Source organism: Rhinoraja longicauda, chromosome 19, assembly GCF_053455715.1.
Source record: "Rhinoraja longicauda isolate Sanriku21f chromosome 19, sRhiLon1.1, whole genome shotgun sequence".
Lineage (NCBI taxonomy): Eukaryota > Metazoa > Chordata > Chondrichthyes > Rajiformes > Arhynchobatidae > Rhinoraja > Rhinoraja longicauda.
This window is the reverse complement of record NC_135971.1, coordinates 17,585,330-17,608,302: the sequence shown is the minus strand read 5'-3', so window position 1 is coordinate 17,608,302 and position 22,973 is coordinate 17,585,330. Positions and strand designations below refer to the sequence as shown.

The following is a 22,973-nucleotide window of genomic DNA, read 5'->3' as shown; positions in this document are numbered from 1 at the left end:
CCAGAGACCCGGGTTCGATCCCGACTGCCGCCTCTGTCTGTACGGAGTTTGTACATTATTCCCCCGTGACCTGCTTGGGGTTTTCCTCCTGGTTTTCTCCCACACTCCAAAGACGTGCAGGTTTGGCTTTGGTGAAATTGTTTTTTGAAAAAAATGTCCCTAGCGTGTGTAGGATAGTGCCAGTGTGCGGGCATTGCTGGGACAAATGGCCCCTTTCCACGCTGTATCTCCAAGCTAAAGTGTCTGAACTTGATTTTATGAAAGGATCTTGTAAAACGCGGTCCCAATTTTCCAGCATCCCACAACAGCAGAGTCCAATAACCAATAACCAAAGTCTGTGGTCTCTTTTTTGCTCTGGTTTATTTTCGCCCACATGTTTAGACCGTAATGTTGTATCCTTATTGTTTTGATGTGTTTATGCTTTATTCTTAATTGTTAACTGTATGTTTGTGTTGTCATTTGTGAGCGGAGCACCTCCCGAGATCCTGCCTGACCCGCTGAGTTTCGTCTAGAGATGCAGCGCGGAAACAGGCCCTTCAGCCCACCAATTCCCTGCCGACCAGCGATCCCGTACACTACACACACTGGAGACAATTTACAATTTTACCAAGCCAATTAACCTCCAAACCTGTACGTCTTTCGAGTGTGGGAGGAAACTAGAGCACCGGAGACAACCCACCCAGTCCACGGGGAGAACGTACAAACTGCATACAAACAGCACCCGTAGTCAGGATCGAACCCAGGCGTCTGGTGCTGTAAGGCAACAAGTCTACCGCTGAGCCATCGTTTCGCTCCAGCATTTTGTGCCAACGACGGAATCTGGGTCGCAATGTGGCAGGGGCACATGAGAGATAGGAGGAGGCCGTTCGGCCATTCTCATGCCTGCTTCTCCATTCAATAAGACCCCGATGATCCTTCACCCTTGCGCCTTGTTTCCTGTATCCACCATGTGTCGCTTATTACAGGTGGTTCTGCAGTAACACAACCGTTGCATTCCTAAAAAAACTCCTACTATAGACAAATCATGTTATAAAGTCCATTGTGAAAAAGGTGGGAAGGAATAGGGAGTAGATAGTTTCAGACCGGCAATAACAAAGTTATTGTTCCCTCAGAATATTCAAAAATAATCACTGGATGGATTTAAGAGAGATTTAGATAGAGCTCTAGGGGGCTAGTGGAATCAAGGGACATGGGGAGAAGGCAGGAACGGGGTATTGATTGTGGACGATCAGCCATGATCACAATGAATGGCGGTGCTGGCTCGAAGGGCCGAATGGCCTCCTCCTGCACCTATTTTCTATGCTTAAAGGCACATTCCTTGTATATGCACTGTGATATCATGAGAGGTAGAGTCATAGAGGGGAGATACATTTCCTCCCGGTGGATGCAACAAGGACTACAAACCATCATGGCTGCCAGCAAAAGACTACAAACCTGCCCTGCTGGCCTGGGACACTGCCTGCCCTGCTGACACTGATTGCTGCTGACACTGATTGCTGCTGACACTGATTGCTGCCCAGCTGAACCAGATGAGCTGATAGTCTCAGTGAGAGAGCTAAAAGGGAAGGGAAGCAGTGTATTTAAAAGGAGATACAACGACTGGGGCAGACAGGGAGATACAACGACTGGGGCAGACAGGGAGATACAACGACTGGGGCAGACAGGGAGAGACAACGACTGGGGCAGACAGGGAGAGACAACGGCTGGGGCAGACAGGGAGAGACAACGACTGGGGCAGACAGGGAGATACAACGACTGGGGCAGACAGGGAGAGACAACGACTGGAGCAGACAGGGAGAGACAACGACTGGGGCAGACAGGGAGAGACAACGACTGGAGCAGACAGGGAGAGACAACGACTGGGGCAGACAGGGAGAGACAACGACTGGGGCAGACAGGGAGAGACAACGACTGGGGCAGACAGGGAGATACAACGACTGGGGCAGACAGGGAGATACAACGGCTGGGGCAGACAGGGAGAGACAACGACTGGGGCAGACAGGGAGAGACAACGACTGGGGCAGACAGGGAGAGACAACGACTGGGGCAGACAGGGAGATACAACGACTGGGGCAGACAGGGAGAGACAACGACTGGGGCAGACAGGGAGAGACAACGACTGGGGCAGACAGGGAGAGACAACGACTGGGGCAGACAGGGAGATACAACGACTGGGGCAGACAGGGAGAGACAACGACTGGGGCAGACAGGGAGAGACAACGACTGGGGCAGACAGGGAGAGACAACGACTGGGGCAGACAGGGAGAGACAACGACTGGGGCAGACAGGGAGAGACAACGACTGGGGCAGACAGGGAGAGACAACGACTGGGGCAGACAGGGAGAGACAACGACTGGGGCAGACAGGGAGATACAACGACTGGGGCAGACAGGGAGATACAACCACTGGGGCAGACAGGGAGAGACAACGACTGGGGCAGACAGGGAGATACAACGACTGGGGCAGACAGGGAGATACAACGACTGGGGCAGACAGGGAGATACAACGACTGGGGCAGACAGGGAGAGACAACGACTGGGGCAGACAGGGAGAGACAACGACTGGGGCAGACAGGGAGATACAACGACTGGGGCAGACAGGGAGATACAACGACTGGGGCAGACAGGGAGATACAACGACTGGGGCAGACAGGGAGAGACAACGACTGGGGCAGACAGGGAGATACAACGACTGGGGCAGACAGGGAGATACAACGACTGGGGCAGAGAGGGAGAGACAACGACTGGGGCAGAGAGGGAGAGACAACGACTGGGGCAGACAGGGAGATACAACGGCTGGGGCAGACAGGGAGAGACAACGACTGGGGCAGACAGGGAGAGACAACGACTGGGGCAGACAGGGAGAGACAACGACTGGGGCAGACAGGGAGAGACAACGACTGGGGCAGACAGGGAGATACAACGACTGGGGCAGACAGGGAGAGACAACGACTGGGGCAGACAGGGAAATACAACGACTGGGGCAGACAGGGAGAGACAACGACTGGGGCAGACAGGGAGATACAATGACTGGGGCAGACAGGGAGATACAACGACTGGGGCAGACAGGGAGAGACAACGACTGGGGCAGACAGGGAGATACAACGACTGGGGCAGACAGGGAGAGACAACGACTGGGGCAGACAGGGAGAGACAACGACTGGGGCAGACAGGGAGAGACAACGACTGGGGCAGACAGGGAGATACAACGACTGGGGCAGACAGGGAGAGACAACGACTGGGGCAGACAGGGAGAGACAACGACTGGGGCAGACAGGGAGAGAAGCAGTGTTTGAGTTATATTTTGTAAGAAGGCAGCAAGCTACAGTTTTGATTTAACTACCTGTTTTGGTTTTGTGTATCTGTCTGCAAACAATTAAGTTTACCTGTTTTTGGAAAAGACTAAATATATGGAATTTAAGTTTGAAAACAAGAACATTTCTGTCTTCATTTCCGGAATCCACACCTCCCAACCTTCAAGAGAAAAGCTCCCGACCTCTCAAGACATCACAGCACATACTTGGCCAATAAACTTATTCTTTCATTCATTCATTCATTCATTCATTCATTCATTCATTCATTCATTCATTCATTCATCCATTCATCCATTCCACCACCTGCTACTAAACACTTTGCACATCTTCAAAGCAGCAATGGAACAGCTTTATCAAGTTTCACAAGTCACAGGAGTAGAAGTAGGCCATTCGGCCCATCGAGGCCACTCCGCCGTTCAATCATGGCTGATCTCGGCCTCCTAATTTCATTCTCCTGCCATCTCCCCATAACTCTTTCTAATCAAGATTCTGTCTTTAAAATGTCCACTGACTGCCTCCACAGCCCTCTGTGGCAATGAGTTCCACAGATTAACTACCCTCTGGCTCAAGACGTTCCTCCTCACCTCCTTTGTAAAAGAGCACCCTTTAATTCTGATTTTCACAGAGGTTAACTCAGCGGGACAGGCAGCATCTCTGGATAGAAGGAATGAAGAACAGTCTCGACCCGAAACGTCACCCATTCCTTCTCTCCAGAGATGCTGCCTCTCCCGCTGAGTTCACCCAGCTTTTTGTGTCTATCTTCAGTTTAAACCAGCAACTGCAATTCGTTCCGACACTCCTCCAGAGATGCTGCCTGACTTGCTGAGTTACTCCAGCACACTGTGCTTATATTTGGTACAAACCAGCACCTGCACTTCCTTTTTATTACATGTGGCCAGTTTGCTCTGTGAGGTATCGGTTTGCTTTGCCATTATGTTTCTTCTCACCTCTTTCCTGAGTTGGTATCCCCTTTATTAGACGCTTGACGCCATTGATGTACAGAGGAATGTTCAGTTTAAGTCCAAGTCTTGCTGAAGCAGGTAAAAAAGTAGATGGAGTGGTAAAGAATGCTAACGATGAACAAGCTGCCAGAGTTGGTACATGAAGCAGGTACTATAACAAGATACCTGGGCCCATGTGAAGGTTTAGAGAGATACATGACCAAGTGGACACATTGTGCCCAAACCTCTCCTGCATTGATGCAACACCCTCTCCTCCTCTCCTCCCCCACTCCCCCTCCCCTCTCCCCATTCCCCCCTCCCCCCCACTCTCCTCTCCCCTTCCAACGAACCTCCCCCTCCTCTCTCCCCATTTCCCCCCTCCCCTCACTCTCCTCTCCCCCCTCCCCTCCCCCCCACTCTACTCACCCCCACACTCTGCTCCCCCTCACTCCCCTCTCCTCCACTCACTCTCCTCTCCCAACGCCCCTCCCCCTCCCCCCACTCTCCTCTCCCCTCACTCCCCTCACCCCCACTCTCCTCCCCCTCACTTCCCCCCTACACCTCCCCCCACTCCACCCCCCTGATCCCTCCCTCCCTCCCTTCCCCCCACTCCCCCCATTCCATCCCCCTAACCCGTATCCTCCCTCTTCCCCCTCCTCCCTCCCTCCCTAGGAGATAGATTTAAACTTTAAAATGTGAACTTAAAAAATATAACACCGATTTCAATGAAACTTCTTCCATTAGACTGTGAGGTGGGCCTAAAATTGTCACGCTATCGTGTACCGTTTTGGCTGTAGTCCAGGAACAAACTACCTCCTGCCTCCCGTCCTGCTGTGTTACCCCAGCTTTTTGAGTCTCTCTTCGGTTTAAACCAGCATCTGCAGTTCCTTCCTACAGATGGAGAAAACACCGGCAGGTGGAGCTCGTGTGGATGGCCAACATGGGCAAGATGGGCCGATGGGCCTGTTTCCGTGTTGTATCCAAGCAGGGGTGGGAGGTCACCTGATGTGTACAAAATTATGAGAGGAATAGATCGGGCAGATGCAGAGAGTCTCTTGCCCAGAGCAGATGAATCGAGGACCAGAGGACAAAGGATGAAGATGACGGGGAAAAGATTTAATAGGAATCTGAGGCAGGGGTAACCTTTTCACACAAAGGATGGTGGGTATATGGAACAAGCTGCCAGAGGAGGTAGTTGAGGCCGGGACTATCTCAATGTTTAAGAAACAGTTAGACAGGTACATGGATTGGACGGGTTTGGATGGATATGGACCAAATGCAGGCAGGTTTTTTAGTTTAGTTTAGATACCGCGCGGAAACAGGCCCTTTCGTCCCACCGGGTCCGCGCCGACCAGCAATCCCCGCACATTAACACTATCGTACACCCACTAGGGACAATTTTTACATCTAGCAAGCCAATTAACCTACATTCCTGTACGTATTTGGAGTGTGGGAGGAAACCGAAGATCTTGGAGAAAACCCACGCAGGTCACGGGGAGAACGTACAAACTCCGTACAGACAGCACCTGTAGTCTGGATCGAACCCGGGTCTCCGGCGCTGCATTCGCTGTGAGGCAGCAACTCCAACGTGCTACCCAGGTGGGACTCGTGTAGCTGGGACATGTTGGCCGGTGTGGGCAAGTTGGGCCGAAGGGCCTTTTTCCACACTGTATCACTCCGTGGCCTTTCCACAACATACAATTAAAAACAAGGACGCCAAGATGCTACATTTTCTTCACTTTAATGAGAAAAGTGTCTAAAAGTGGTTGTTAAATTACAGGGTGTATTTACAGCGTTGTCAGATGCCCGTGAAGGGGGGGGGGGGGGGTCGGAGACGGTCACCGTTTCTTCCTCTTGCCCCCGGGTACTGGCGACGAGCCCATTGCTAGAGACCGCAGGCTTCTCCCTTTCCCCTGCGGCTTGCTGTGGGAGACCGCCTCGTCGCTGCCCAGCCGATATTTGCCCAGGTCCACGGCCTGCTGCAGGATGCCCGTCAAGGCAAACTCCACGTCCACCACCGGGATGTTGGCGTTGAGGGCAGCTTTGCATTTGGGGAGGTCGCCCGGGCACGAAATCACCAGCGTCTTCTCCTGCCCCATCCCCAGACGGCAAAACACAGCGTTGGAATCACACCCACATCACCATCTGTACGCCCCTCTCGCCCTGGCACCAGCCCTGGATGGAGTGGATGTGGAGAGGACGTCTCCACTAGATACACAAAGTGCTGGAGTAACCAGTTGGGTGGCGCAGCGGTAGAGTTGCCGCCTTACAGCGAATGCACCGCCGGAGACCCGGGTTCCATCCCGACTACGGGCGCCGTCTGTACGGAGTTTGTACGTCCTCCCCGTGACCTGCGTGGGTTTTCTCCGAGATCTTCGGTTTCCTCCCACACTCCAAAGACGTGCAGGTTTGTAGGTTAATTGGCTTGGTAAATGTAAACATTGTCCCTAGTGTGTGTAGGATAGTGTTAGTGTGCGGGGATCGCTGGTCGGCGCGGACCCGGTGGGCCGAAGGGCCTGTTTCTACGCTGCATCTCTAACCTAAACTAAAAAGTAAACTAAACTAAACTCAGCGGGATAGGCATCGTCTCTGGATAGAAGGAATGGGTGATGTTTCGGGTCAAGACCCTTGATGTTTTCACTAGTTTAGTTTAAAGACACAACACGGAAACAGGCCCATTGAGTCTGTGACGACCAGCAATCCCTGCACATTAACACCATCCTACACACACACACGGCACAAATTTACAGTATACACTTACGCCAAGCCAATTAACCTACAAACCTGCACGTCTTTGGAGTGTGGGAGGAAACCGAAGGTCTCGGAGAAAACCCACGCAGGTCACGGGGAGAAGGTACAAACTCCGTACAGACGGCACCCGGGTCTCTGGCGCTGTGAGGCAGTAGCTCAACCGCTGCGCCACCGTGCCGTCCTAGTGGGAGAGTCTAGGACCAGACGGGCACAGCTTCACAATCAAACGACGTTCCTTCAGGAAGGAGATGAGGATGGACTTCTTTAGTCAGAGGGTGGTGAATCTGTGGAATTCATTGCCACAGAAGGCTGTGGTGGCCAAGTCAGTGGACATTTTTCAGGCAGAGGTAGATAGATTATTGATGAGTACAGGTGTCGGGGTTATGGGGAGAAGGCAGGAGAATGGGGTCTGGAGGGAGAGATAGATCAGCCACGATTGCTGGGCGGAGTGAGCTTGATGGGCCGAATGGCCTGATTCTGCTCCGATCACTTATGAAGGACAGGGGGCGATGCACAGTGAAGGCTTGTTGGTCGGCGGGCCCGGGCGGGGGGGGGGGGGGGGGGGTGGAGACGACGGGGGCGAGGAGCAGGGGCCAGTGGGAGGGTGAACCAGGGAACATCGACCGGACTTTGGACTTTGAATTATAGCGGCAAAAATGGCGGTGCCCGCATGTGTAATTTATGCAAAAGAAATTTCACCGTGCAGTTGCAAGTTTAACAAATAAAGCACTGTGGAAGCAGCAGGCCTCAAAGCGTGGAGTTTACTTGGAGCAAGGCCCACGCAGCGACCATGAAAACATAGAAAATAGGTGCAGGAGGCCATTTGGCCCTTCGAGCCAGCACTGAATTCTTTATCGATCTTATCGAAACATATAAGATTATTAAGGGGTTGGACATGTTAGAGCCAGGAAACATGTTCCCGATGTTGGGGGAATGCAGAACCAGGGGCCACAGTTTAAGAATAAGGGGTAGGCCATTTAGAACGGAGATGAGGAAATACTTTTTCAGTCAGAGAGTTGTGAATCTGTGGAATTCTCTGCCTCAGAAGGCAGTGGAGGCCAATTCTCCGAATGCATTCAAGAGAGAGCTAGTTAGAGCTCTTAAGGATAGCGGAGTCAGGGGGTATGGGGAGAAGGCAGGAACGGGGTACTGTTTGAGAATGATCAGCCATGATCTCATTGAATGGCGGTGCTGGCTCGAAGGGCCGAATGGCCTCCTCCTGCATCTATTGTCTATTGTGATCATGGCTGATCATCCACAATCAGTAACCCGTGCCTGCCTTCCCCCCATATCCCTTGATCCCGCTAGCCCCTAGAGCTCTATATAACTCTCTTTTAAATTCATCCAGTGAATCGGCCTCCACTGCCCTCTGCGGCAGAGAATTCCACAAATTCACAACTCTCTGGGTGAAGAAGTTTTTTCTGGGTGAAGAAGTTTTTTTCTGGGTGAAGAAGTTCTGTGTGGCCCCAACATGTATCTCACCTTGTTGGCTCTGGGCATGTTGGATGGCCGCCATCTGGCCGGGGTCTGGCTGCACTCCCGGCGTTTCGTGGATCCGGTAATCCTGGCGGGATGAGGGAGTCACCAATGAGCGCCTGCTTGCGGGAAACAGGTCTCAAAAGCACAGTTTCAACGCTGGAAAACACTATCAGCGGGCTGGTCGAGATATTAGCCGGAGAATCGTGCAGCAGGAAAGCAGGCCCTTCGGCCCAAATTGTCCATGCTGGCCGGGGTTGGAGGAGAAGGCACGGGTGGAGTTGCTGCATCACATCGCCAGGGACCTAGGTTCGATCCTGACCACGGAGTTTGCACCTTCTCTCCATGACATGCGTGGGTTTTCTCCGGGTGCTCTGGTCGCCTCCCACACTCCAAAGACGTGCAGGTTTGTAGGTTAATTGGCGTTGGTAAATTTGCAAATTGTCCCCAGTGTGTGTCGGTTCGTGTTCATCTGCAGGGATCGCTGGTCGGAGCGGACGGTGGGCCTGTTTCCGTGCTATATCTCTAAGCTAAGATGCCCATCTATGCCAGTGCCATCTGCTTGCATTTGACTCCCACCACTACCTAGCCATCGGGCGGCACGGTGGCACAGCGCTAGATTTGCTGCCTCACAGCGGCAGAGACTCGGGTTCATATTAAACAACGGGGGCTGGCTGTACGGAGTTTGCATGTTCTCTCTGTGATTCCTAATGCTCTACGGCCATGTTTTAAGCCGGACTATCAATTCATTTGTAGACACAAATTGCTGGAGTAAATCAGCGGGTCAGGCAGCGTCTCGGGAGAGAAGGAATGGGTGACGTTTCAGGTCGTCAGACTGAAGAAGGGTCTCGACCCGAAACGTCACCCATTCCTTCTCTCCCGAGATGCTGCCTGACCCGCTGAGTTACTCCAGCATTTTGTGTCTACCTGCAAACCTGTACGTCTTTGGAATGTGGGAGGAATTAATGACTTGGATGAAGGGATTAAAAGTACCATTAGCAAATTTGCAGATGATACAAAGCTGGGTGGCAGTGTGAACTGTGAGGAAGATGCTATGAGGTTGCAGGGTGACTTGGACAGGTTGTGTGAGTGGGCGGATGCATGGCAGATGCAGTTTAATGTGGATAAGTGTGAGGTTATCCACTTTGGTGGTGAGAATAGGAAGGCAGAGTATTATCTGAATGGTGTCAAGTTAGGAACAGGGGACGTACAACGAGATCTGGGTGTCCTAGTCACTGAAAGGAAGCATGCAGGTACAGCAGGCAGTGAAGAAAGCCAATGGAATGTTGGCCTTCATAACAAGAGGAGTTGAGTATAGGAGCAAAGAGATCCTTCCGCAGTTGTACAGGGCCCTAGTGAGACCGCACCTGGAGTACTGTGTGCAGTTTTGGTCTCCAAATTTGAGGAAGAATATTCTTGCTATTGAGGGCGTGCAGCGTAGGTTTACTAGGTTAATTCCCGGAATGGCGGGACTTTCATATGTTGAAAGACTGGAGCGACTAGGCTTGTATGCACTGGAATTTAGAAGGATGAGAGGAGATCTTATCGAAACGTATAAGATTATTAATTCTTAATTATTAATAATTATTATGATTAATTCTCTGAATGCACTCAAGAGAGAGCTGGATAGAGCTCTTAAGGATAGCGGAGTCAGGGGGTATGGGGAGAAGGCAGGAACGGGGTACTGATTGAGAATGATCAGCCATGATCACATTGAATGGCGGCGCTGGCTCGAAGGGCCGAATGGCCTCTTCCTGCACCTATTGTCTATTGAAACCGAAGATCTTTGAGAAAACCGACGAAGGTCACGGGGAGAGCGTACAAACTCCGTACAGACAGCGCCCGTAGTCGGGATCGAATCCGGGTGTCTGGCGCTGCAAGCGCCGTAAGGCAGCAACCCTACCGCTGCACCACCGTGGCCGAGTGACCCCTGTACTGAACTGCATACAACTCATTTAACTGCACTTCCTCGGTAAGTGTGAGGGACAAAGTGCCGACGGCCAGGCCGAGATCGCTCACCTGTAACAGCCTCTGCTCCTTGGCCTTCTGAATGGAGTCGCGGATGCTGAAGTTGAAGTTGCGCTCTTGCTCGCGGTCACCGAGCAGGAAGCTACGAGGTGACAGGTAGTAGCGGTTCCTCCCGCTCTGCTCCGTGCCCGGCGAGGGCCCCAACGGCAAGCGAGACACACAAAATCACACACAGGCCCGGCACACACGACTCACCAAAGACAGCCGCGACAGGTAGACACAAAATGCCGGGTTAACCCAGCGGCTCCGGCAGCATCTCGGGGGGGAGAAGGAACGGGTGACGTCTCGGGTCGAGACCCTTCTTCAGTCTGAAGACCTGAAACGTCACCCATTCCTTCTTTCCACCGAGAGGTAGATAGAGCTCTAGGGGCTAGCGGAGTCAGGGGATATGGAGAGAAGGCAGGCACGGGTTACTGATTGTGGATGATCAGCCATGATCACAATGAATGACGGTGCTGGCTTGAAGGGCCAAATGGCCTCCTCCTGCACCTATTTTCTGTTTTCTATGTTTCTATTTTTCTCCCGAGATGCTGCCTACCCGCTGAGTTACTCCAGCATTTTGTGTCTACCTTCGATTTATACCGGCATCTGCAGTTCTTTCCAAACCAAAGACAGCACTGTGCAACTAAAGTAGCCGTGTATGCAGAGAGGAAGTTCCCACTGGTGGGGGAGTCCAGGACCGGAGGACACAGCCTCAGAATTAAAGGGGGCTCTTTCAGATAGGATGATGCGTGGAATGAATATCATGTGGACTTGCAGAGATGTGTTGTGCAGTGGCAATGGTGACCATAGACTTTAAAACCTGCAAAATATCAACAGCATCGCCAGGGGGCGCAGCGGTAGAGTTGCTGCCTGACAACGCTGGAGACCCGGGTTCGATCCCGACTACAGGTCATGTCCGTACGGAGTTTGGTACGTTCTCCTGCGTCGGTTTCCTCCGAGATCTTCGGTTTCCTCCCACATTCCAACGACGTGCCGGTTTGTTGTTTAACTGGCTTGGGTTTGTGTACTTGGTTTGTGTAAATTGTCCCCTGTGTGCGTGGGCATTGTGTTAATGTGCCAGGGCAGCGCGGGCTCGATGGGCCGAAGGGCTTGTATCTGCACTGTAGCTCTCAGCTAAACGAAACAAAACCATTTCCGAACAGTGGATGTTTACAGCATCAAAACCAATGATTCAATTGTACTTCTGGAAGTAGGAACTGCAGATTCAGCTTTACACCGAAGATGGCCAAAAAGGCCTGTTTCCGCGCTGTATATATATGATATGATATATGATAGACACCAAAAACGCTGGGGTAACTCAGCGAGACAGGCGGTATCTCTCCCGGTTTGCTAAACACTTTAACTCCCCCTCTCATTCCCACACTGACCTGTCCGTCCTGGGCCTCCTCCAGTGTCGGAGTGAGGCCCAGCGCCAATTGGAGGAACAGCACCTATTTTTTCGCTTGGGCAGCTTACACCCCAGCGGTATGAACATTGACTTCTCCAACCTCAAGTAACGCTTGCTTACCCTCTCTCTCCATCCCTTCCCCACCCTGGTTCTCCGAACAGTCTGACTGTCATCCTGATTAAATGTTATCTTTGTATGCCTCATTGACACCTTCCCCAGCTAAGAATGCTCTCTTCTATATTTGCCTTGGGCTGCCCCTTTGATCTCTCGTTTTCACACGTCACCCTTCCTTATCTCTAATTTCCCCAACCTCTTCTCCCTCAGTCGAAGGGCAGAATGGCCTACTCCTGCACCTAAACTAGTGTTCCTTCCAACACTCCAACAAACGACAAGAAAAAAGTAGCTGTGCTTCTTATTGTTTTATAGTTTGTAATTATGCAGATGGAGGTCAGGTTGTATAGTTAACTTGGGATTATCATCACCTGCTTGGTACATTGCATTTCAAAAGCATGGAACTCTGCTTTCATCTTGTACGGTCAGGATGGTTATATTATTTATTTTCATATTTCAGATACAGCGCGGAAACAGGCCTTTTCAGCCCACCAAGTCCGCACCGCCCAGTGATCCCCGCACATTAACAATATCCTACACCCACTAGGGACAATTTTTACATTTACATTTACCCAGTCAATTCACCTACATACCTGTACGTCTTTGGAGTTCTTTAGACTTTAGAGACACAGCGTGGAAACAGGCCCTTCGAAGCACCACCGATCACATCGTACTCGCACTATCCTCCCCACCAGGGGACGCCACCTATCCAGGTTCTCGAAAGATGTTGTCTGACCCGCTGTGTTATTCCAGCAGCAGCGTGCGTGTGTGTGTGTGTGTGTGTGTGTGTGGGTGTGGGTGTGGGCATGGGCGTGGGCGTGGGCGTGCGCGTGCGCGTGTGTGTGTGTGTGTGTTTCCACACTGACATGGTGGCCCAGAGATCGAGTTGCTGCCTCACAGCGCCAGAGACCCAGGTTCAATCCTGACTACAGCAGCTGTCTGCTGAACGTGGAATTTGCACGTTCTCGCTGTGACCCGCGCGGGTTTTCTCTGGGTGCCCCGGTTTCCTCCCACATCGCAAAAGACGTGCGGGTGTGAAGGTTAACTGGCTTCTGAAAATTGCCCCTCGTGTGTAGGATAGTGCTGGTGTGCAGGATGCAAAACTGCGATGACATGGAACTAGTGTATGGGTTGGTCGGCGTGGACTCGGTGGGCTGAAAGGCCAGTTATATAAATAGATAAATATATAGTCTGAAGGAGGGTCTGGACCTGAAACTTATGAAGGGGGCGAGGGGAGGGGTGCGGAGGGAGAGGGGGAGGGGAGGGGGAAGGGGGGAGGGGAGAGGAGAGAAGGAGGGGTGGGGAGGGGGAGGGCGAGGGGGGTGGATGGAAAGGGGAGGGGGAGGGCCAGGGGGAGGGGGTGGGAAGGGGGAGGGGGAGGGCGAGGGGGAAGGGGAGAGGGGGAGGGGAGGAGGGTGTGGGAAGAGGGGGAGGGGAGGGGCGGAGGGAGCGGGTGGAGGGAGGTAGGGGAGGGGGAGCGGAGGACGTTTCCACTGGTGGGGGAGTCCAGGACCAGAGGACACAGCCTCAGAATTAAAGGGGGCACTTTCAGATAGGATGATGCGTGGAATGAATATCCTGTGGGCATGCAGAGATGTGTTGTGCAGTGGCAATTGTGACCATAGACTTTAAAACCTGCAAAATATCAACACCATCGCCAGGGGGCGCAGCGGTAGAGTTGCTGCCTGACAGCGCTGGAGACCCGGGTTCGATCCCGACCACCGGTCCTGTCCGTATGGAGTTTGGTACGTTCTCCTTCGTCGGTTTTCGCCGAGATCTTCAGTTTCTTCCCACATTCCAACGACGTGCAGGTTTGTTGTTTAACTGGCTTGTGGTTGCGTCCTTGGTATAAGTGTAAATTGTCCCCTGTGTGCGTGGGTATTGTGTTAATGTGCGAGGGCAGCGCGGACTCGATGGGCCGAAGGGCTTGTATCTGCACTGTAGCTCTCAGCTAAACGAAACAAAACCATTTCCGAACAATGGATGTTTACAGCATCAAAACCAATGATTCAATTGTACTTCTGGAAGTAGGAACTGCAGATGCAGGTTTACACCGAAGATAAACACCAAAAACGCTGGGGTCACTCAGCGGGACAGGCGGTATCTCTCCCGGTTTGCTAAACACTTTAACTCCCCCTCTCATTCCCACACTGACCAGTCCGTTCTGGGCCTCCTCCATTGTCGGAGTGAGGCCCAGCGCAAATTAGAGGAACAGCATCTAATTTTTCGCTTGGGCAGCTGACACCCCAGCGGTATGAACATTGCCTTCTCCAACTTCAAGTAACCCTTGCTTTCCCTCTCTCTCCATCCCTCCCCCACCCTAGTTCTCCGAATAGTCTGACTGTCATCCTGATTAAATGTTATCTATGTATGCCTCATTGTCACCTTCCCCAGCTAATAATGTTCCATTCTATATTTGCCTTGGGCTGCACCTTTGATCTCTCGTTTTCACACGTGACCTTTCCTTATCTCTAATTTCCCTCTCCCTTCTCTCTCGGTCGAAGGGCAGAATGGCCTACTCCTGCACCTATTGTCTATTGTCAGTCTGAAGAAGGGCCTCGATTCGAAACGTCACCCATTCCTTCCCTCCAGAGATGCTGCCTGTCTCGTTGTTACTCCACCATTTTGGGTCTGTCTTCAAAGATATTTTATTATGACATGCAGTGAAATTTCTTTTTATTGCATACAGTTCAGTAAAAAAATTACAACGCATCATGTAAGGCACAATCATATTTAAGTAAAATAATATAGAAATAGCAGATTACACTCAGGCAGCACACAAGAGACGCCACACACACTAGATTCCCGCCATTAACTCCATCGACACCACGCTGCCTCGGAAAAGCAGCCAACATAATCAATGACTTGGAGCCATGGGAAAGGTCAATGGAGCATTGTGGGCCCCACCTTTACCGGGTCATCGGTGCCGGCTCTGATTTGCTCTGAATCTTTTCATATCCCTCCCCTGACTCTCAGTCTGAAGAAGGGTCTCGCCCCATTCCTTCTCTCCAGAGATGCTGCCAGTCCCGCCGAGTTACTCCAGCTTTTTTGTGTCTATCTGCGTGTGTAAACCAGCATCCTTCCTGCACATAATCAAAGACTCGTCCCACCCTGGCCAGTCCTTTCCCCAGCCCTGGACCGGCCGAAGGTTGAGAAGCGTGAAAGCGCGCACCACCAGACTCAGAAACAGCTTCTTCCCCTCTGTTTTCGGGCTTCCATAAGCGAGGGTACAAATTCACTTCACCCCACAGTGGTCTAAACTAAACCATCGCGGTGGAAAAGTCAAAGAGCAAGCACTGTAGCGCAAAGTTCGCGGTGATCAGAGATTTTACAGGGTGGTTTAAATCCTCATGGTTGTGGGAAGAAGCTGCTCTTTGGAATTTTGGTTTGGTTTGGTTTGGTTCAGTTTAGTTTAATGATCCAGCAGCGCAATAGGCCCTTCAGCCCATCGAGGCGACGCCCGGTCACACTAGTTCTATGTTATCCCACTTTCTCATCCACACCAGGAGGCACATCTTTGGGATTCGTTGGAAACCGGAGCGACCGGAGAAACCCCGCGAGGTCCCAGGGAGAACGTACAAACTCCACACACACACACACACGCGCACGTACGCATGCACGCACGCATGCACGCACATACACACAAACAAACACACGCGCACACAAACACGCACTCACACACACAAACGCACACGCACACACACGCACACACACACAGTCACATGCACACAATCACACGTACTAACACACACACACACACACAATCACACACACACACCCGCGCGCGCGCGCACACACACGTGCACACACACACGCACGCACGCACGCACGCGCGCACACACGCACAATCACGCACACACACAACGTGCGCGCACGCACACACACGCACGCAACCACACGCGCACACACACACACACACACGCACACACACACACACGCGCACACACACACACACACACGCACACACACGCACCCCCCCCCCCCCACACACACACACACACGTTGGAACCTCGGTCTCTGGCGCTGCGAGGCAGCAACTCTACCGCCGCCCCATTATTCGCGCACACTATCATTGAAGAAAATAAGATAGCGTCGAGGAAGTTAGCACTCTCTTTGTGAGTTGTTCTCAAACGACGAAGCGTTTGGTTTGAGTACGGAGGAACTGCAGACAGACACAAAACGCTGGAGTAACTCAGCGGGTCAGACAGCATCCCCGGAGAGACGGAACGTGTGGCGTTTCGAGTCGAGACCCACCTTCAGACTGAGAGGCAAGGCAAAGGGAGACGAGAGATATGGACCGCGATGTGGACAGCTACAGAACAAATAACAATGCGCAAAAAAAAGTAACGATGATAAAGGAAAGATAAACCTGCAGATGCCGGTTGACACCGAAGACAGACACAACATTCTGGAGTAACTCAGCGGGACAGGCAGCATCTCTGGAGAGAAGGAGTGGGTGGCGTTTCGGGTCGAGACCCTTCTTCAGACCTTTAGCTTTGTGGCGGTGAAGACCGAATTTGCTTCATGGGAAAAGCTTCATTTCGTTCGACATCTTGATCCTTCTCGCGGTGTCGCACAGTTCTATTACTTCCATCAGATTTTTCGCCTTGTCTTTGACGCCGTCCGCGGCTCTCTCCTTCATTTCCTCCTCCATCTTGATCTCCATCGCATCGTCCTTTTCATTATCGAACTCGGCCTCGTAATAGCCCTGTATGCAGTCGCCACACTTGCGCGCAGGAATGAAGTGCAGGATGGTCAAAAGAAACACGATCAAGACCAAGAAAACGCTGCCAGATACCTGTTGCAGAAAGTCAAAGAGTCAAAGAGTTTATGCAGCGTGGACACAGGCAACTTGCCCACACCGGCCAACGTGCCCCATCCAGACCAATCTCACCTGCTCGGTTTTGGTCCATAATCCCACCAAACCTGTCCTATCCAAGGACCTGTCCAACTGTTTCTTCACCATTGGGATAGTCCCAGCCTCAACTATCCCCTCCGGCAGCTTGTTCCACACACACACCATCCTTTGTGTGAAAAAGGTACCCCTCAGATTCCTATTAAATCTTTTCCCCCTTCGCGTTAAACCCATGTTCTCTGGTCCTCGATTCAACTACTCTGGGCAAGTGACTCTGTGCATCTACCCGATCTATTCCTCTCATGATTTGATAGACGTCTACAAGATCACCTTTCACCCTCTTGTGTGAAAACGTTACCCCTCGGATTCCTATTAAATCTTTTCCCCTTCACCTTAAACCCTTGTCCTCGTGGTAGACGCGAAATACTGGAGTAACTCAGCGGGTCAGGCAGCATCTCTGGAGAAAAGGAATGGGTGACGTTCCGGGTCGGGTCAGGTTGTGTGTGTGTGTGTGTGTGTGTGTGTGTGTGTGTGTGTGTGAGTGTGTGTGAGTGTGTGTGTGTGTGTGTGTGTGTGTGTGTGTGTGTCTGTGTCTGTATGGGGTGTGTTTGTGTGTGTGTGTGTGTGTGGGGGGGGGTGTGTGTGGGTGTGTGTGTGTATGTGTGTGTCTGTATGTGTGTGTGGGGGTGGGGTGTGTGGGTGTGTGTGTGTGGGGGGGGGGGTGTGGGTGTGTGTGTGTGTGTGTTGGGGGGGTTGTGTGTGTGTGTGTGTGTGTGTGTGGGTGTGGGTGTGGGTGTGTGTATGTGTAGGATAGTGATAATGTGTGGGGGGTCGGCGCGGAATTGGTGGGGCGGAAGGGATCCGTTTACGCGCTGTATCTCTAAATTGAACTACATTTAAACTCTCACTCACCCACGATCCGTAGCAGTGGTCGCGCAGTTGGGGCGTGGGATGATCGCTGCAAATGTGCTTGCAGTCCAGACTGTCGTCTGTCCCTACGTCTGCTTGTGTCTGGAAGCTGCAGGCGACGTGATCGCCGTCTATCAGCAGAATGCTGATCCAGATGAAGGACGGCATCAGCGCTTCCAGCAGCGTGATGAGCGTGAATCGACATCGCTTCCAGTTGCAGCAGCAGCGGCGGCACCAGTGCTCTTGCTTCGACTCCTCTACGCCGATTAGCCTCCGGCACGCCCAGCCCTTCAGCAGCCTCCGTGAATCAGGCATCGCCGTCAGGCTGATCATGAAGAGGATGAGCGCGGGCACCAGGAACACCACGGCGACGTGGCCCCCGTTCCGCTTCGGGTCGCAGGGGCAGGGTTTGCTCATCTCAAGTAAGGTCTCCAGACCGTATAAGAACCCCGCCAGCGCCGCGTTACCGACCACTGTCAGCCAGGGGAAGGCGTCTTTCAAACTCCTGAAAGCGCCCGGAACCCCCGCCATCACAAAAGCGCTGGGTCCCTCGTTATTTATTCTGCGATCCGAAACGTCCACAGTTCCTTGCACCACAGACGCTGCCCGTCCAGCTGGGACATCCGACACCTCCACACTGACCGGCGGGCAAGAGGAAGTTGGGTATCTGGCCCGTTTAACCCCGCCCGAGAGGCGGCGGCGCTGCTCGTTCGAACAACGTTTCACGCTTCCTGGATAGCGCCGACGCTGCTTCGCACCGAATAAAGACACAAAACGCTGGATTAGTGCGGGCGTCAAGGATTATTGGGGGGGGGGGGGGGGGGGGGGGGGGGGGGGGGGGGGGGAGAAGGCAGGAAAAGTCAAGTCAAGTCAATTTTATTTGTATAGCGCATTTAAAAACAACCCAATTTGACGAAAGTGCTGTACATCAGTTCAGGTGCTAAGAAACGAACGTACAATAGGTGCAGGAGGAGGCCATTCGGCCCTTCGAGCCAGCACCGCCATTCAATGTGATCATGGCTGATCATTCTCAGTAAGTACCCCGTTCCTGCCTTCTCCCCATACCCCCTGACTCCGCTATCCTTAAGAGCTCTATCTAGCTCTCTCTTAAATGCATTCAGAGAATTGGCCTCCCCTGCCTTCTGAGGCAGAGAATTCCACAGATTCACAACTCTCTGACTGAAAAAGTATTTCCTCATCTCAGTTCTAAATGGCCTACGCCTTATTCTTAAGCTGTGGCCCCTTGTTCGGGACTCCCCCAACATTGGGAACATGTTTCCTACCTCTAACGTGTCCAACCCCTTAATAATCTTATACATTTCGATAGGATCTCCTCTCATCCTTCTAAATTCCAGTGTATACAAGTCTAGTCGCTCCAGTCTTTCAACATATGATAGTCCCGCCATTCCGGGAATTAACCTAGTAAACCTACGCTGCACGCCCTCAATAGCAAGAATATCCTTCCTCAAATTTAGAGACCAAAACTGCATACAGTACTCCAGGTGCGGTCTCACTAGGGCCCTGTACAACTGCAGAAGGACCTCTTTGCTCCTATACCGAACTCCTCTTGTTATGAAGGCCAACATTCCATTGGCTTTCTTCACTGCCTGCTGTACCTGCATGCTTCCTTTCAGTGACTGATGCACTAGGACACCCAGATCTCGTTGTGCCTCCCCTGTTCCTAACTTGACACCATTCAGATAATACTCTGCCTACCTATTCTTACCACCAATGTGGATAACCTCACACTTATCCACATTAAACTGCATTTGCCATGCATCCGCCCACTCACATAACCTGTCCAAGTCACCCTGCAACCTCATAGCATCTTCCTTATAGTTCACACTACCACCCAGCTTTGTGTCATTTGCAAATTTGCTAATGGTACTTTTAATCCCTTCATCCAAGTCAATAATGTATATTGTAAATAGCTGCGGTCCCAGCACCGAGCCTTGTGGTACCCCACTAGTCACTGCCTGCCATTCTGAAAGGGACCCATTTATCCCCACTCTTTGCTTCTGTCTGTCAACCAATGTTCTATCCATGTCAGTACCCTACCACCAATACCATGTGCTCTAATTTTGCCCACTGGTCTCCTCCGTGGAACCGTGTCAAAGGCTTTCTGAAAGTCAAGGTAAACCACATCCACCGGCTCCCCCAGTCAATTTTCCTAGTTACATCCTCAAAGAATTCCAGAAGATTCGTAAATCTGTGCTGACTCGGAACAATCCTGTTACTACTATCCAAATGCTCCGCAATTTTGTCTTTTATAATTGACTCCAGCATCTTCCCCACCACTGATGTCAGACTAACCGGTCTCTAATTTCCCGTTTTCTCTCTCCCTCCTTTCTTAAATAGTGGGACAACATTAGCTACCCTCCAATCCACAGGAACTGATCCTGAATCTAGAGAACATTGGAAAATGATCACCAATGCGTCAACAATTTCCAGCGCCACCTCCTTAAGTACCCTGGGATGCAGACCATCAGGCCCTGGGGATTTATCAGCCTTCAGTCCTATCAGTCTACCCAACACCATTTCCTGCCTAATGTGGATTTCCTTCAGTTCCTCCGTCACCCTAGGATCTCTGGCCACTAGAACATCTGGGAAATTGCTTGTATCTTCCTTAGTGAAGACAGATCCAAAGTACCGGTTCAACTCGTCAGCCCTTTCCCTGTTCCCCATAATAAATTCCCCCGCTTCTGTCTTCAAGGGACCCACATTTGCCTTGACTATTTTTTTCCTCTTTACGTACCTAAAAAAGCTTTTATTATTTATACCTTTATATTATTGGCTAGTTTACCCTCGTACCTCATCTTTTCTCCCCGTATTGCCTTCTTAGTCATCTTCTGTTGCTCTTTAAAAGAGTCCCAATCCTCTGGCTTCCCACTCTTCTTTGCTTTGTTGTACTTGTGCTCTTTTATTTTTATGCTGTCCTTGACTTCCCTTGTCAGCCACGGGTGCCTCTTACTCCCCTTGGAATCTTTCCTCCTCTTTGGGATAAATTGATCCTGCAACTTCTGCATTATTCCCAGGAATACATGCCATTGCTGTTTCACCGTCTTCCCTGCTAGGGCCTCCTTCCAGTCAATTCTGGCCAGCTCCTGCCTCATGCCTCTGTAATCCCCTTTGCTATACTGCCATACTGACACTTCCGATGTTCCCTTACATAAAGAGTTCACAGCGCCCCCTCAGAGGGCCTCAAACGCTAGGGAGTAGAAATAGGTTTTGAGCCTGGACTTAAAGGAGTGGATGGAGGGGGAGGGGCAGTTCTGATGGGGAGAGGGATGCTGTTCCACAGTCTAGGAGCTGCAACCGCAAAAGCGCGGTCACCCCTGAGCTTAAGCCTAGACCGCGGGATAGTCAGTAGCCCCAAGTTTGCGAACTGAGGGACCTGGAGATAGAGTGGTGGGTTAGAAGAGGTTTGATATAGTGGGCGGGTGGCAAGCCCGTTTAGGGCTTTGTATGTGAATAGAAGGAGCTTGAAGTTGATTCTGTACTGTACTGGGAGCCAGTGGAAATATGTGATCACGGCTGATCATCCACAATCAGTAACCCGTGCCTGCTTTCTCCTCATATCCATTGATTCCGTTAGCCCTCGGAGCTCTATCTAACACTTTCTTGAAAAACGTCCAGTGAATTGGCCTCCACTGCCTTCTGTGGCAGAGAATTCCACAGATTCACAACTCTCTGGGTGAAAATGTTTTTCCTCATCTTAGTCCTAAATGGCCAACCCCTTATTCTTAAACTGTGAGCCCCTGGTTCTGGACTCCCTCCCCCCCCCCCCCCCCCCCCCCCACCCCCGAAATCGGGAACATTTTCCCTACACCGTAGATAAACACAAAATGCAGGACTAGTACGCGTGTCAGGGGTTATGGGGAGAAGACAGGAGAATGAGGTTTGTAGGTAGAGGTAGATCAGCCATGATTGAATGGCAGAGTAGACCTGATGGGCCGAATACTGCTCCTATCACTTATGCACTTATGAAAAGCTGGAGCAACTCAGCGGGACAGGCAGCATCTCTGGAGAGAAGGAATGGGTGACGTTTCGGGCCAGAAGTCTGAAGAAGGGTCTCGACCCGAAACGTCACCCGTTCCTTCTCTCCAGAGATGCCGCCCGTCCGCTGAGTTACTCCAGCATTTTGTGTCCATCTTCGGTGTGCGCTCATGGGTTCTAACCATCCGCCCAACTCGACTGAGTCCCGGACTCTTAACCCGGAATCTCTCCCATAAAACCTCAGCTGCAGTGGCAAGATAACCATGGACTCTCCACCCATCTACTCGTGCGCTGAGCTGGGAAGGAGATGTTAGACAATAGACAATAGACAATAGACAATAGGTGCAGGAGTAGGCCATTCAGCCCTTCGAGTAGCACCGCCATTCAATGCGATCATGGCTGATCACTCTCAATCAGTACCCCGTTTCTGCCTTCTCCCCATACCCCCTCACTCCGCTATCCTTAAGAGCTCTATCCAGCTCTCTCTTGAAAGCATCCAACGAACTGGCCTCCACTGCCTTCTGAGGCAGAGAATTCCACACCTTCACCACCCTCTGACTGAAAAAGTTCTTCCTCATCTCCGTTCTAAATGGCCTACCCCTTATTCTCAAACTGTGGCCCCTTGTTCTGGACTCCCCCAACATTGGGAACATGTTATCTGCCTCTAATGTGTCCAATCCCCTAATTATCTTATATGTTTCAATAAGATCCCCCCTCATCCTTCTAAATTCCAGTGTATACAAGCCCAATCGCTCCAGCCTTTCAACATACGACAGTCCCGCCATTCCGGGAATTAACCTAGTGAACCTACGCTGCACGCCCTCCATAGCAAGAATATCCTTCCTCAAATTTGGAGACCAAAACTGCACACAGTACTCCAGGTGCGGTCTCACCAGGGCCCGGTACAACTGTAGAAGGACCTCTTTGCTCCTATACTCAACTCCTCTTGTTACGAAGGCCAACATTCCATTGGCTTTCTTCACTGCCTGCTGAACCTGCATGCTTCCTTTCATTGACTGATACACTAGGACACCCAGATCTCGTTGAACTCCCCCTCCTCCTAACTTGACACCATTCAGATAATAATCTGCCTTTCTATTCTTACTTCCAAAGTGAATAACCTCACACTTATCTACATTAAACTGCATCTGCCATGTATCCGCCCACTCACACAACCTGTCCAAGTCACCCTGCAGCCTTATT

At 51.6% G+C, this 22,973-nt stretch overlaps 2 protein-coding genes across 2 annotated transcripts in view; one reads left to right on the top strand and one right to left on the bottom strand.

Annotated features, from left to right (window-relative positions):
* Positions 1 to 22,973, top strand: part of LOC144602868 (pre-mRNA-splicing factor ATP-dependent RNA helicase DHX16-like) — a 783,352-nt gene that overhangs the window by 85,672 nt on the left and 674,707 nt on the right. The gene's annotated exons all lie outside the window — the stretch shown is intronic.
* On the bottom strand, positions 16,025 to 18,377 carry LOC144602716 (uncharacterized). Its single transcript, XM_078415854.1, has 2 exons — positions 17,778 to 18,377; positions 16,025 to 16,808 (listed from the first exon to the last, which is right to left on the bottom strand). Exons 1-2 carry the CDS (start codon positions 18,303 to 18,305, stop codon positions 16,533 to 16,535), a joined length of 804 nt encoding a protein of 267 aa, XP_078271980.1. The 5' UTR covers positions 18,306 to 18,377; the 3' UTR covers positions 16,025 to 16,532.